Source organism: Ostrea edulis, chromosome 7 (genome assembly GCF_947568905.1).
Source record: "Ostrea edulis chromosome 7, xbOstEdul1.1, whole genome shotgun sequence".
Classification (NCBI taxonomy): domain Eukaryota; kingdom Metazoa; phylum Mollusca; class Bivalvia; order Ostreida; family Ostreidae; genus Ostrea; species Ostrea edulis.
Window position 1 is genome coordinate 49,654,550 of NC_079170.1, and position 16,594 is coordinate 49,671,143.

Consider the following 16,594-nt stretch of genomic DNA (forward strand, 5'->3'; position numbering starts at 1 on the left):
AGGGTGAACACACAAATTATGAAGTGTTTGGAATTTGGAATGGTTGGGAATGTAGTCAAAGTTGTACATGGAGAGAACTGGAGACTGTTAACAGAGTTTTGAAAAACTCAGTGGACAGTGTTGGTGGGAACTCAGTTGAGGTTTATTCGGACAATCAACGTCCAGCATATATTGAGCGTAGGGAGAAAGACAAAGATCTGACAGGATATGGCTATGTCTGTGCATGAATTTTGTGAGGAAAAAACAACATAGATTTGAATTGCACATGGATACCTCGAAATGAAAGTAAGAAAGCTGATAGCCTCAGTAAAATAAGTTGTTGTGACTATTGGTCAATTAAACAAAATGTTTTTAATTATTTCGATCAACTTTGGGGTCCAAATTCCTACGACAGATTTGCAAGTAATTATAATACTACATGTTTGTTATTTAACTCTAAGACATGATGTACAGACACGAGTGGAGTGGATGCTTTTACACATGTTTGGTCTCGGGATGTGAACTGGGTTGTACCACCACCGAAGTTGATACCGGAGGTGGTTCGGAAAATCGAAAGAGAAAAATGCAAATGCACTTTAGTAGTGCCGGAGTGGACATCCGCTCCATTTTGACCAATGTTAATTCAGAATGAAGGGAATTTTCAGTATTATATAAAAAATTATTCTCGGGTAAAAAATATTCACTGCATTTGCAGAGGCAAAGGAGATAGCGGAATGTTTGAAAAACGGGGAGTGCTATTTAACATGTTATTCATACATATAGAATTTTAATTTGGTGAATTGTTTTCAGGTTTAGGATTACAGGACAAACTATGAAAATTGTCGCATGACAACGATGTTCAACCTGGCAGCTATCTTGAGGATCTATGTCCACAGCTGGGTGTCCTAATACTTTCCAGTAAAAGCGACATCACTAACAAGAACTATTTCAACGCTTTCACAAGATAGGAGAAATTCATAAAGTTACAAGGACAGTGCCTTGCCGACATATTCTTTTCACGAGGCGTTATATTTAATTCATTTATTGAATAATGGTGCTTCTATTCATACTGTAAGTGCTGCGGTGTACGCTATCAAATGGGCGGATGACTCTGTAGGTTTACCAGATCCAACCAAAAACTCGTATGTAACTTCGATATTAGAGGCTGCAAGGAGAAAAGCGCATCGACCCGTACAGAAAAAGGAGCCCATCACAGAGAACGTAATTGTTGGTTTGTGTGATAAATTTCAGGAAAGCACTGACTTATTAACTGTTAGAAATCTTACTATGATTTTATCTAGTTTTGCCGGATTCTTGAGATTTGATGAACTTAGTTCTTTGACATTTAATGATGTTCAGTTGTATCAAGATTATTTAATGTTGTGCATTCGTAAAAGCAAAACTGATCAATATAGACAGGGGAATGAGGTGCTTATATCTAAAGGATTAACATCCGCTTGTCCAGTTGACATGTATTTAAGATATTTATCTCTTTTGGGCGATGTCGCAGACAATAATTCTTTCTTATTCAGACCAATTTTTAGGTCTAAAAATATGTGTAAACTTATTTACAAAAAGCTTAGTTATACAGCCGCTAGATGTAATATATTGGCTCTTTTCAAATCAATCGTTGGTGATCAAGTTAATTTGGGGCTGCATTCTCTTAGGTCAGGTGGGGCCACTGTGGCTGCAAATTCCAGTGTGGATGAGAGGTGCCTAAATAGGCATGGCAGATGGAAAACAGATGTAGCAAAGGATGGATATACTAGTATATTAGCTTCTTTGGAAAAGCATTTGCTGGTCTCTAAAACACTGGGTTTGTAACAGTAATATTCGGTACAGTCCTATATTTGGTTTGTCTAGTGCACATACGGCTGGCTGTCAGGAAATGTGTTGTATTCATTTTAAAGGGAGCAGGGTTGATACTTATATTTTCCCGCGTTTCGATAGTATAGCGGGAAAATGTTGTATTCACTATGTGTATTTAAAATGGTATAGCCTGTACAGTGGTTTGATCTATGAATGGTATTCAGGTTTTGACCAATAGAAATGTTTAATAAAGGGTTTTTAAGAGCCGGTTTTGTTAAAGTATTCTAGCCGCCGTTCTGCACGGGTTAAATAAACTTTCATAACTTAATGTATATTAATTTTTATATTATTGGTATTTTGTGAGGTCTGTTCACAAACTCCCTACATCCAACGGCACTTGGCAACGGACACAGGTTTTCTAGAGTTTTTCATTGGTAAATATCATCATTTTATCTCTAGTTTTTTCCTGGCCGGCCCTGATGTTTGTTTTTTGGGAGAATATTTCATGAATGTTGTCAAGTTGAATATTTCATGCACAATTTTCTTTGCTTGTCATATGTAAAAGCAAAAGCAATCGGATCGGTTGTGTGTGTGATCTGTAATTATATAAAATATAAAAAAAATAAATGGCGGCGTCCTGCACATACGGCTGGCTGTCGGGCTAGTGCACGTACGACTGGCTGGCGGGCAATATATAGTGTGTTGTATTCATTTTATAGGGAGCAGGGTTGATACCGCGAGTTTCCTACCAACATCTGAAGTTATAACGAACACGTGCAGAAAACGCGAGTCAAACTAACGGACGGACAGGGAGACAAACAGAGGGAAAAGTATATTTCTCTTTGAATTTAGCGATAGAAAACGAACGGGTGACCAATGTTTCTTCTTAAAAACATATCAAATACTTCCTGTCTGATAAATACTTCCTGTCTGATACATATACTATTCTATTTTCTTCCAGAGTATAACCTGTTCGGAAAACTACAGCAACTGGAAATACTGTATCCCTAACAACAAATATCTATACATAATTTACAAGACACGTGGGCTTGGATTGTTTGCACGGTTTGTCAGATTTAAGCTGAAGATCACAACAAGAAAAGTATTTGATTGTAAATTGTCTTGATTTTAATTTACCAAGATTCAGTGGACTTGTTTATCCCCATATTTACTAGTGTTAATTACATGAGTAGTTCTTACGTTATGAAAAGAATTTTATCTGTAATTGTTGTATGTTTTTTATCGTAACTTTTAAAAGCGTAGTTTCGAGAATGACGACATTGACTTTCAATACAACTAAAAACTAATATTAATGAAAGCACCCTTTAAACAATCAATGGAAGGACTTTTTGAAGCCCTTTAAGCCAGTAAAGTCGCTGATCATTTCAAAAACAACCCTTCTCCTTTAAGGTACAAGGTAATATCCACATAATGATGTAAGTAGCACACTTATTTTGACTACGGATAACTCCGTTTACCTGATCAAGATAAAGGGCTCACGGCGGGTGTGACCGGTCAACAGGGGATGCTTAATCCTCAAAGGCACCTGATCCCACCTCTGGTATATCCAAAGGTCCATGTTTGCCCAACTCTCTATGGCTTATAGGAGTTATGAGATTGATCACTCTTCGTTATCTTCACCTTTCATACAATGCATAATGATAATTTATAATATCTCAATATACATGTATATAGCAAGCACAACTATTATAACGGAAAATTACATTAGTAATGTAGGGAAGTCGACCGCATACAAAACATTATTTCATATTCATAGAAACCTAAAGAACAATGAAGAACAAAGAGGGGGTAATGGAACTATGAAAAAGACAACAAAGAACCAAAATAGATCAAATAAGATGAGGAAAGGGGGTACCGATTCAACAAGAAAAAGCCAGGCATATATACAATTTGTGACTTACTTTCATAACGTGTACAATAAGACAATCCTAGTATACAAATGTATGTTTTAATATTTACAATAGTAATGGTTTTACTATCCATATGTCTACCAGTCGAAATGATAGCCATCTCCTCATGAATTAGTGATTAGAAAGTGTTTTATATACAGCTGTATATCGTGTCAGTGAGTACAAAACGATTTCAATCTCTGTTAAGTACATTTATTGTACGTGAGGAGTTTATACACATCATGTGTACGTTACCAAGATATGATGTAGAATGACAAATGTCCATGGTCAAGTTGATTTGCTGAAACATGCTTGAAATGTAGTACAGATGTTCTAAAAAAATGTCTAAAATATTGTAATGAAAAAAATATACATGAAAATCTGCGTGAGTATAGTCAAGGACAAACGTACTGAAAATACAACTAGACGAAGTAGTGATATCATAGAATATTTCCGTTAGTGATTACGGACATCCGTACATTTTATATTTACGTCACGGATGTTTACATTTCATCAGTGGGACAAACAGAGGTAAGCTTACTGCGACATTGTTCTTCCGATTCGACATAATTGTCCTGTACTCCTTACGTTGGCTGCAATATTTATATATACAGGGGAAAAAACTTGCGTATTAAGAAAGTAAAATTTTAATTACTACGATATGAAAACATCGTGCTAGTTACATATATTGTTAGGTATATGTACAGATGTATATAGTTTTATGTTAAAAAGAAATTCTTTTTTTAACAACTGAACTCGATGATATTTCATTTTGACACTGTGGCATGGTACACACGAGAAACTTAAGGTTTACTTAATGAAATGGTGTTTCTACATATTTCTAGCATGACCGGAAGTATAATTGTTTACAAAAATAAACATACGGTGGAACATTACAAAAGATTGAGACCTATGAGTAAGAGCTCGCTATGAAAACGGATCTGCATATTTACAACGTTAGGTAGCTAGGAACGGCAGGCGTGTTAAAATAAGCAGATGATATATCGAGACCGTTGTTCTTTGTCACCATTCGTGAATATTTTCTACCAAATTTAATCATGACAAGGGTTCGAGCATATTTAGATGTTTAGTCTCTATCTTATAGGACCTGACATTTAAAAGTAACTGCTATCATTTGTATTTAGATCTCATTCGAAAAGAAACCCGTGTCAAGATTTGCCTTATGTTCATATCCTGTATATCTTTTTTATAAATAATGTACATGTACCATCACTACATGTATTTTCATTGAATAACAATGAATTGAAGTTTGAATTTCAGCTAACACACATTTATGACTGTGATGTCTTTTGTCTTTTTATCTCATGGTACATCATCCAAAAAAGGGAAAAGAGTATCTAGTTTACATTAACAGGAGAACACAAATAAAAAAAAAATGACGAAAAAGTTCCGCATTAGTATTAATTTCTTTAAATGGAATGACGTGAGTATATAAATGAAATTATTTTTCTATTGAAAATTTATTAAGCAAGCATTTTTGAAAGTCTTGAGGCCAATTTCGTGATAATCATGTTTGCTAGTTATTCTAGATTCCGTCCTTATGTGAGGAAATCTTCTCTGTAAATCTATTCACTCTGACTGGATGAAAACCAAGAGAACACAAATAAAAAAAATGACGAAAAGGTTCCGCATTAGTATTAATTTTCTTTAAATGGAATGACGTGAGTAGTAAAATGAAATTATTTTTCTATTGAAAATTTATTGAGCAAGCATTTCTGAAGGTCTTGAGGCCAATTTCGTGACAATCATGTTTGCTAGTTATTCTAGATTCCGTCCTTATGAGAGGAAATCTTCTGTGTAAATCTATTCACTGTGACCGGATGAAAAAAAAAGAAATGTTTCAGAAACACGTATACCCTAGTGGTGCAAAATTTGAATAGGGTTATACACGTGTATGATTTAATTGACAGCAATGCCAAAACAATTCAAAATATTGATCGGACAATATGTTCAAAGTGGATTGATCCTTGATCTGTGACTTCAAAATCAATAGAGGTCATCTACTCCTAAGGATGTACCAGTGCGCCAAGTTTAGTGTCAAGCAATCAAATTATTCTTAATCAAAGGGTTCTCAACGTATTGAACCAACAATGCCTTCCTATGTCAAGAGTTGCTTGACCTTTGACCAAATGACGTCAAAATCATTGCGGATCATTTACTACTTATGGGGTACCGGTGTACCAAGTTTGATGTCTGTCAAGCAAACGATTCCCGATATATTGACAGGACATGATATTCCTAAATGCATGTCCAGTTTGACCTTTGACCATGTGACCTTAAAATCAAAAGGGGTCATCTACTTCTTAGGACGTACCAGTGTACTAATGTCTGTCAAGCAAAGGGTTCTCAATATCTTGAGCGGTCAGCATTCTCTTATGTCCAGTTTGACCTTTGACCATGTGGCCTCAAAATCAATGTAAGTCATTTACTTCTTTGGTGTACCAATTATTTGTCTGTTAAGGAAAGGGTCAATATATTGAGCGGATTGTATCTTCCTATAGCCAGAGTGGATTCACCCTCGACCTTTGACCATGTGACTTGAAAATCAAAAGGATTATCTTTCATTCATAACCAACCCACATATGGAATTCCATTACGATCAAATGAATGGTCTCAAGTTATTGACCGGGCGACATTTGGTCTACCGACCGACAGACCGACCGATAGGTGCAATATACCCATCTTCTTTGAATGGGGACATAAACAGGAAAAATTAAGTACATGCATCTATTGTGGTAAATTCACATATACATTGTATCAAGTATGATATTTGTTTTTAGAAAATAATAGAAAAATGAAAAAAAATAAATTTGAATGAAATTGTTTTTAACACTTTTAGTAAAACCATATGCATTCTTGTACTGTTTGTCGGTACAACCGTGTTCCAAATAGAATATTTTTCATTGTGCAGATCTAAGAGGAAGATGACATTTGATAAAACGACAAATATCTGCTTATTGATTGGGGTTTTGTGTATTGCTGCTACACCCGTGGATGGCATTGAGACGGACACATGTAAGTTTCATTTAGTCCTGAAGTCAGACATATTGATTGTAAGACAAAACAGAGGAAAACTAATATATTGCCTCTATCTGTCCGTCCTATCAGTAACAAGTCTCAGGAAAAATCTATGTACTAATATAGCGGTGTACACTGTAAGTGGTTTTAATTTTGCGGTGCTAAAATTCGTGGTTTTTCATATTGGTCTAATTGGTTTTATTTTCGCGGAATTCAAATTTTATTTTGATTACTGGTAACTGTTCAATACGTATTGTGTCACACTTGCAAAATGATTGCGATTGTTTTGATTTCGCGGGGAAATCCTCGACCGCAAACATAGCGAAATTAAAACCACCGCAATCGTTTCCCCATTTACAGTATTTCAGTTGTATGTGAACGAGATTGTTAGATAACATGGAAACTGATTGTTTTGACGACATGTTATATGTATATTTTCTTATATAAAGCACATACATGTATGTAGATCTATTGAATTCGAATCTGTAGTGTGTTTTAGCTTATATTTCATCTTAACTGTATTTCAGTAATACGATTTTGTTTACTTCTCCAAATATTGCAAATGTAGGATGTGTTTAGATAAAAAAGAAAACAAGGAAATATTGACAAAGCATGTTAATTATCATCGTGACATTTACTAATACGTACTACAGTTATCGATCGATAAATAAATTTCAGTATTGAATTATCTATTTAACATTTAGTTTTACACATCCCTTCAATATGAATATTCTAATGAGAGAAAAATATCAACAGAAAAGCTTCAATGAAGCAAAATAATACTGACAAGTTCTGTCTTCAGTGATACATGTATTCAACAATTAACCAAATCATGAGAAACTCATGGAATGAAACATTTTTTCAGATGAATTTGGAGATGATTGCACTGTTTCATTTAAAAAGGTGAACGAGGAACGTCAAATTTACGTTGAATATAAAGGGAAACATATTCGTTGGCTGTGTGATGATTTCTCATTTAAAGGAAGAGGAGAGAACATCATGGATGACTATGAGATATGTGTCACACCTCAGTACTTTACGGACCCAGACTGTGCAGTGAGATTAGATTATAAGTCATCCTATACTAGCGGAAGGTTACAGGTTTGTGATAGTCTTAGATCCTAAGATTTACAATAAAATAGATTCTACCTCTCTCACATTTTACCATGAAACTTGTGATTTCAATGTAATCATGAAAAAAGATGTTCTTTCTGTTACATTTAAGATTTGTCTTTCAACATTTAAAGTAAATGTGATCCCCCTTCACACTAGCATGTGGAATGGAGCGCGTTAGCGTCCAGTTAAATACATGCACATGCTGGTGTGAAGCGGCTGGACGTATATCATATGATTTACTTTGAAAACGCTGTAAGACATTTCTTATGTTTACGTATATCATATCATATACTTTGAAAACGCTGTAAGAAATTTCTTATGTTTACATTTTAAACATTTTCATTGCATTTAAAAATAAACCTTTGGTCAAATCTATTCCTACGCAGTGATTAGCCTATTTCAAAAGTAGAAAGTTTATACGATATTAGTTTCAATTAGTAAAAATGTGAAAGGAAAAACGGAATGAATGTAAATTTTAAGCATTGTATTAAGTTTTATTTGATATCACATTAATTTTCGTGACTTCATGTATTAGTACACTCGCCAACGATGTGGTATCTTCTCTGCATTTTATTAGTATAATGTATGCACGTATCACCTGACATAGTGAAAGCAGCCGCGTCATAACAGATGTTGCCATTTGTAAATGTAACGTGAGTACGTTTCAGTTTATTGACACGTAGCACGATTGTTTCACAGCGGATATACTAAATAATTTCCAAAATTGACAATTCAGACTTGTTGAGAACATTTAAAAGCACATGTAATGCATGTAATAAATAGATATTAAAACATGATATGCGAAAACGCAATGATATAAGAGTGATACTCTTAAGACATACATGTACATGTACTTTGAGCGTGTATATTGCATTGATATTTACATGTCCACAGGTATTCCAATAATAAGTGCCATTGATGTTGTAATAATATTTTATTAGTGGAGAAATATTAAAATTTTGATTTCCAGCGATTGATACATGTTGTGTAGTTAGTGACCAGGTATTGTTTTGGACCAATAATGCTGATATAACGGTCGTACAGAGAATGTTACCGGCGACAGTGGGCAAAGTCTTAGCTGACGTTTTTAAAATGAATTACGAATATGGTACTTAGACGTTAGATAGATTCATAAAAAACGTGACAGAAATTGAAAATTAAATGTGATGTAATATATATGACTAAAACGTGTGGCAAGCTCTCGGACGGACAGAGAGACAAACTGAGGGGAATGTATATTCAATATGTGTACTCAATAGAAAGGAACGAGTGACCGAGTACTTCTTATTCAGGATATGTAGAATGCCCCTTGTAAGAAACAATGCATAAATATAACGACCCGATATGATTTATTGTGATTGCACTAGCTTACTGTTTCGTTGGTCTGCGAGTAGACTACTGTATTAATTATATCAATATTATTATCATATTAATATTCAAATGATCTTGTCTTTCAGAGTGTAAACTGTTCTGAAAACTACAACTCGAAATTCTGTCACTCTGACGGTAAATATCTATACATAGATTTCAAGACACGTGGTGGGAAATCTACATCAAAAGCCAGATTCAAGCTACTTATCACAGCAAGAAAAGTGTTTGATTGTAAGTTGTCTTGCTTTATGTTAACCAAGACTTCATGTACATGCATCATGCCATTTGTACTCCATAAACTGTATGAATGCATGACATAACAATATCAATCTATTAGCAGCAGACAATGTAATAGGAATCTAACAACATTGCATATGTAGAGGACTAGGTTTGTGTATGTTCCCTGTATGGAACTAGATGATGTGGTGTACATTGTATACATGGTAAACGTAGAGTGTAGTTGAAGGTAGCATTGCAATTTGAGGTACAAGTATAACAAAATAATGTATATACTAATAGCTTGATAAATATGCGAGTTAAACCCCTGCCCTCATCACACGATCACCTTCATGTGAAACACATACCTTATTGTTATTAGCGTGCAAGAAACAGGATATATTATACCTTATTCAGTGTGTGTTGGATAAAACTATATTTTATCAAATGGGTGAAATTCGTTACACGTATAAGATGAATACATCTTATATTATGGAATATTATTCATAGTTATCACTATGATAACAATTTTATATTATTCCATGCCAAAGAAATGTTAAGTGTGAACGTGAATTTACTTTCAATTAAAGCGATATCATAATATGTAAAACATGATATTTTAATGTGTGAGACGCAGCAGACTTCTTTATGGTACGAGATAATGTCCACATAATGACTTAAGTGGGTAATTATACAACATGTATGCTGATAAAAGGTGAATGTAGCGAACAGTGATTGATCAACCTCATAACTCCTATAAGGAATACAAAATAGAGATTTATATGAACATTGATAATAATACCTCAGTAAATATGAATTGAAAATATTACAATGATAACGTGTTCTTAATATTCATAGAAAACTAAAGAAAAAACAGAAAAATGGGGGAAAGAGGGGATAATGGAACTAAAAAGAGACCCAAAAACCCCACAAATGATCAAATATAATAAGGAAAGGGGGTACCGATTCAACAGGGAAAAGTCCGCATATACAACATGTGATTATAGTTTTATAACTTGTACAGTCAGAAAATCCTATAGAAATGTATGGTTTAATAAACATATTTCCAATGTTTTACCTTCAATATCTTTACACATTGAAATGATAGACATTTCCTCATGAATATTAACAGTTGATAGCTATAATACATGTACGTCTATTGTAGGGTTAGCATTGATGTTACTCTATTCAGGCCACACTACATCATTTATTTACCAAAATAGTTTACACATTGCTGTCCATGCCATCCAATTGTAATTTATCTATTTATTTATTTATTGACGAAGATATATTTTTAAATTCTCAAGGACCCCATTGGCAATAATATTTTTGCTTTAAAGGACACAACGCATGTTTCTAAACTTTTTCATTTTTTTTCTTCAGCAAAATCAATTCTTTTCATGCCTAGAACTACTTTACATGTGTTTTAATGGAATATTTTGCGTAGTTTTCGAGTTTGAAAGCGATGAAATTCAAATCTTGTGACATGCATATTTACTTTCGCTATTTTACGCGCCATTATCTGTGACGTCATATGCGCCCTCAGATTTGAAAACATCTATTAGACATTTCATAAAAGGATTAGATTTAATCGACAACAAACTAATTATCACGTTAACGGCTTGTAAATAAGATTGCATTAAGGTGTTTTGTGCAAGGTAGGGGTGTACTAGTTGTCGGCAGAAAGGATTTAGACTGAGTATTTTTCAATTTTTCGAAAGAAAGGTATGAAAACAAGACGTGGATGAAAAAAAATTGTTGGAGCAAGAACTTTACCTTTTAAAAAAAACCACACGGTCACCTTTTCAAACACCGCTTGGACAGATACCCAGATAAACTGCCAGAAAATGAATATATCGAAGCTAAGCACTGATAGACCTACATCATATATATAATTCTGTTCTGGTATTCAAATTCAATACACACTCGGATCAACTGTCCTTCACCTTGTAACAACATAACTTTGCCCCCGGTTTCTACCACCTGATAAATTTACAAAAATGTTAAAGATACAAAATAATTGAACTTTTAATTATAAATAATGGAATATTGTATTTCCTAACTTTAAATTGAATTATAAAATTATTTCTCATTGTTCAAACTCGTAACATTTTTAGTGCGTCAATAACAACGCCGTCCTACCACTTCCTACATGTAACGAATTGCAGATCACGATTCAGAAATAATAAGATTACGCTTCATTAGGATAAAATGTCAAAATAAAACATTGTGATTTCCACTTTAAATTTGATTATTTTTATTGATTGGTGTGTGTGTTTTTCTTTCTTTCCGAAATGCACCCGTGACAGTAGCTAGGCCTAGTTGTCAACAATGTAACGTATCATAATTTGGCGAATCCAAAAATAATTATTTTAGAAAAACAGCACCATTTACAGATGTATAAAGGAATAACATTACCAAATAGTGTGTAGACAGCGACCCATATAAACATTATTTACTCGCAATATTGCCGATTTCATACTCGCTTTCCTCGCTATATTTTGGGTATTTACATCGCTATTTGTCTGCACTGGTGGCGAAAACATATAAAACTCGAGAAATTTGTCAACATCGGTTTAAATGTTGTCCATGTGAATAAATTAGGCCCTTAAAAGTTGATTTTTAATAATATCTCACATTACATTCACAATCAGTTGGTCGAAGAAGCTCGCATGTGACGTCACTGTACCACATAAGTACCTAACTAATTAACTGGACGTTTTGAAATCGGGGCTTAGATTTAAGTCTGTATTGTGGTTAATTATCGCAATACTTTGGCGAACGAACTATTGGGAATCATTACTACAAGCATAATGAAGATAAAATGCGTGTAATTTTGTATAATTTGAAAACTTGAGATGTGTCCTTCAATGGGTTATCCTAGCTAGACTGTGATATATGTACATAATGCAGCAGTGATAATATCTTGTATATGATGACAATACTGTGATAAATGACTGTGATAACATCAGATATGCTAAGTTTTATACAACTGACATGTGTATTTATTTATTTATATTTTGATGATATTTTATACAAAATGATTGTTCTGCCTGAATAACACTACTAGTACACATTAGCCTACCTCATGAAATATACCGGCGTGAAGCTTGTCAGTTTATACCCTCAAGCGTTTTCAAAAATAGACTTTACTTCTTGCATAACTTGATATAGGAAGTCACAGCTGCATTGAAACAATAGACAATTATTTGTTCTGAAAACTGAACACAATCAAAGAAAAGCAGATATTGATTTCGATTAGCAGATACATGTACAATTGTCGAGGTTTCTTTTTATTTTATAAACACAGATGGGAATTTTGTCGGAGCTATCGTCGGTGGAGTATTTGGAGGCCTACTCTTGATCTCACTGGTGATTGGTCTAATATGTTGCTGTGCGTGTAGAAGAAAACCAACACAGGGACAGGTGTTAAACCCAAGTCAAAGTTAGTATGAGCTGTCAAATATGTAAAATACATAACTGTTACTTTATTGAGCTGCACTCCCCGTTTGCTATTAAATGTGTGCAATACACATTGAAGTCGTATTATATGTAATTATAATCTTCCCCAAACAGCACACTCGCATACATGTTATATACAGTTTGACATTCTCTTAGGTTTTGATATTAAGCCTTCGACCGTGTAAAGTACTCTATTGACAATACAAGCACAAAGTGCAGCTATTTGACAGTTTATTGCAATATATGATACACTATGTTGTTTGTCTGTAGCTCCAATGGTTAATCAGCCAGCGTATCCGTATGTAACATACTCTACACAACCAACGGGAAATACAGCTATTCCTTATCCGACAGAGAACTATCCAAGACAATACCCAGGGTATACTACACAAACAGCATTACACTCCCCCCAGACAGGCAGCTGGCAACAGACAGAAAAACAAGCATCGGCTCCTCCTCCAAGTTATGATGATGTGACCAATCAATATTGATTTGCTGTGATCTTGTTTGTTTAACTACGAATTTTATGCTCCCCTTATCATTTATCTAATGTAACATGTTTTTTTATCAGACATACGTTGTTGTGATATTTGTTGCCATCATTATCAATTTATATGCAAGTCGTCTTTTGATGTCATATGACGTGTGGATGATAAATAGATCGTTCAAATCGTCATCAAATACATAGTGACCAACTGAATAATTTGTCATACCATTTTGCTGAATTTGTTTCTACAACACTTGATTATATGCTATACGGACACTTTTGTATATATCAAAACTTTTCCAACACAATACCAGGACATAGAGTTATAATGAGAGTAGCAATCGATAAATTTAGTTTTCATTGTTTTAAATGATACTTGCATGTAACATGATATTTCAGTATTCTATGACACCTTGCAGACAAGATTCAAACTAAAACAATCTAGACACGATTCTGATGTAGAAAAAAAGAACCATTGGGCTTTGAGGTCATAGGGAAAGTATTGAAATAGCATGGTAACCTTTGTTTAAAATCTTGAGACTTAGTTCACATATTTTGAAATGAAAGGAAAATACCCATTATATTCTACAAAGCTAGAAACCAAACATAAAACACACATGTCCACTATGTACGAATAGGTTTTTAAAAAAAAATATTTTAAAAGTATATGAATGATACCGTCTGGTTCAATAGATATCACGCTAATTAATCCCGTGAACAGGAGAAATAACTATACGAATTGAAGATAGATATATATATATATATATATATATATATATATATATATATATTAGAAGTTGATTCGGCACAGTTGTAAATAAATATTGAAAATCAGAATGACACATTCCATAAAAACCAATCATTTACTGCTAGCGCTTTCCCCATGTCTACATGGTTCATCAGGCAGTTCAAATATGTATATAAAAATTGTTTAGTAACGTCTTTGTTATGACGTCAATTAAACGAGTCCTTTATGACGTCATAATAACGTTAACCGGTAGCGTTTGGTAATTGTCTATTTTGTAAAAACATTATGCTAAATTGTAGTTCAATTATTCAAATAATTATTTTCTATTAAGGCTTGAATTGAAAAGTTTAATAAAATAGTCCTCTTTGGCTTTGCGAGTTATTTCATTTTCTGTCTACATTTTAAAGAACGGGAACACTTGAAATTTACCACCCCCGCATTCCGCAAAATGTTCACTACATGGGGTGTTCCGCACACTAGGATCTTTTACTTGTTGTTTGTGCACCCTTACTCGCGCATTAAGTTTGTTCGTTTGTCCTATGTAGTTTTGTCCACAAGTTGGGCAAGTGGCACGGTAAATAAGGTTTTCGGATTTACAGTTCATATATATATATATATGCTGTTCTTTTTTTAATTGTGAAGTATAGTAATAATATATGATTAGATCTGTTTTTTTATACATGATTTTATGAGAGTATGGATACATACTAAATACTAGTATGTAGGTTTTATATTTTACATATTTTTCGTACACGTGATTTCAATATCTTATCATAGCCATAATAATGAATTGATTGTCATATTTGACTACTGAGAGGAAATGTAATGAATGTGAAATCATACATGTTATACAGACATTCCGTTTATTTTTTGCACTTCGATGCTGTTATATAATACATTTGTATGATAAAATTCAATAAAACGTTCCATGATTTTGTAGTTGTACTTTTCATACTATGAGATAAAGAAACACGGTCATGCTTCCAAGTCTGTTTTGCGAGACTTACAACTCTCATTAAGTTTTTTTTTTGTGTGTGTGATTTTGTTTGTAAAATACAATTTTTAATGCTATGAGGAAAATATTATTTTAAAAGGAAGTTTGACATAAAAAATGACATTGTGTGATATTCTATTGTATTGGATGTTATGATGTATACATGCTATCAACGTTGTATAATTTTGTCATAATTGTATGATGCAGGGATCCGGGTTTGCGGTATTCTCGATTTTGTTTTCTTTATTGGAAACCTTTTTTCATATACATATGTACATGCATTTTGTTTTGCAAAATTATAAAAATTTCTACCGGCACAAAGTGTTATATATTGTTTGTTATTGCGCGCTGCATAAACATTTTGTGAGAAAAAGGACCAGGGAAATGATACACCAATTGAAATTCTTTTCCACAAAACGGTGATTTCTCCTTATTTACCATATTTTTCGAGATTATTCAGACGGGTTGATTGCTAACACTGAAAATATGGTATTCACGTCGGGTGAAGGATATACTTTACTTTAAAAGTAAACAATGGTCATGGAATATAATGTTCCCCTCCTCCAATCGAAATTATATATGACACTTGATTTACAATGCATATGGTCATATACTATACTAAGGGATGAATTATCAAATATTGATTTAAAAGATATATTTTATGTAGCTAACGAAATCACCGTCAAAGCTGGCACATGTAATACAAAATTCCTAAGATATGTTACTTCATGACAACAAAAGAAATACCACGGATAACTCCGTTTACCTGATTAAGATAGAGCTCATGGCGGATATGACCGTTCGCCAAGGGATGCTTACACCTCTTCGGCACCTGATCCCACCTCTGCTATATTCCAGGGGTCCATGTTTGCGCAACTCTTTTTTCGTATTGCTTATATAAATTGTGAGATTGATCACTGTTCGTTATCTTCACCTTTAATGTACGATATTATTTTCATTTCAAAATTAAAGTGACGTGATTACATTTAACAAATAGGTACGTATACATGGACACTTAAACATAACAGTGATCAACCTCCTAACTTCTATAAAGAATACAAAATCAGGAGAGGGGTATACACGGACCCATGGACATTCCAGAGGTGGGTTCAGGTGCCTAGGAGGAGTTAAGTCGTTCTTTACATACTTATTTTACTAAGAATAATTACTACGTTCAGCTGATCAAAATATAGGGCTTACGACAAGTGTAGTGGATCAACAGGGGGTGCTTACTCCTCTTAGAAACCTGAACTTACTTTTAATGTGTTCAAGGTTTAATGTTAGCCCTACCCTCGTATATATATTTTTATAGGATTTATGAGATTGGTCACTGTTAGCTTAATATTTTCGTAATTGTAATTGACATTTCCTCGACGATTCAATGCTTTAGCTCGGAGGTGTCGGTGAATATTGTACTTCTCGGCTAGCGAAAACAGATATATCAGTGATTGCAATGCATCTTA

General features: G+C 33.8%; 1 protein-coding gene and 1 long non-coding RNA gene across 7 annotated transcripts; both read left to right on the plus strand.

Annotated features, from left to right (window-relative positions):
* Positions 1-452: 452 nt before the first annotated feature.
* On the plus strand, positions 453-3,681 carry LOC130048221 (uncharacterized). Its single transcript, XR_008797078.1, has 3 exons — positions 453-1,200; positions 2,750-2,900; positions 3,566-3,681. It is a non-coding gene; the product is annotated as an uncharacterized LOC130048221 (long non-coding RNA).
* A 398-nt stretch (positions 3,682-4,079) lies between these two features.
* Positions 4,080-15,452, plus strand: LOC125653680 (uncharacterized). 6 transcript variants are annotated; one of them, XM_056144627.1, is made up of 7 exons: positions 4,181-4,229; positions 5,045-5,142; positions 6,631-6,734; positions 7,603-7,838; positions 9,311-9,455; positions 12,751-12,885; positions 13,173-15,452. In XM_056144627.1, the coding sequence occupies exons 2-7, from the start codon at positions 5,138-5,140 to the stop codon at positions 13,391-13,393; spliced, it is 846 nt and encodes a 281-aa protein (XP_056000602.1). In that variant the 5' UTR covers positions 4,181-4,229; positions 5,045-5,137; the 3' UTR covers positions 13,394-15,452. The 6 variants fall into 6 exon arrangements, with proteins under 6 accessions (XP_048739199.2, XP_056000602.1, XP_048739202.2 ...); XM_048883245.2 differs by adding an exon at positions 5,249-5,380 and having other exon boundaries at positions 4,195-5,142; XM_048883242.2 differs by lacking the exon at positions 5,045-5,142 and having other exon boundaries at positions 4,080-4,229.
* Positions 15,453-16,594: the final 1,142 nt, after the last annotated feature.

Excerpts from the sequence above, each read along its gene's own strand:
- LOC125653680 (XM_048883242.2), top strand. The coding sequence starts at position 4,198 with ATGTTTACATTTCATCAGTGGGACAAACAGAG. Across the intron at positions 6,735-7,602 it reads TGGCATTGAGACGGACACAT|ATGAATTTGGAGATGATTGC; the intron begins GTAAGTTTCATT and ends ACATTTTTTCAG. Across the intron at positions 9,456-12,750 it reads AGCAAGAAAAGTGTTTGATT|ATGGGAATTTTGTCGGAGCT; the intron begins GTAAGTTGTCTT and ends TTATAAACACAG.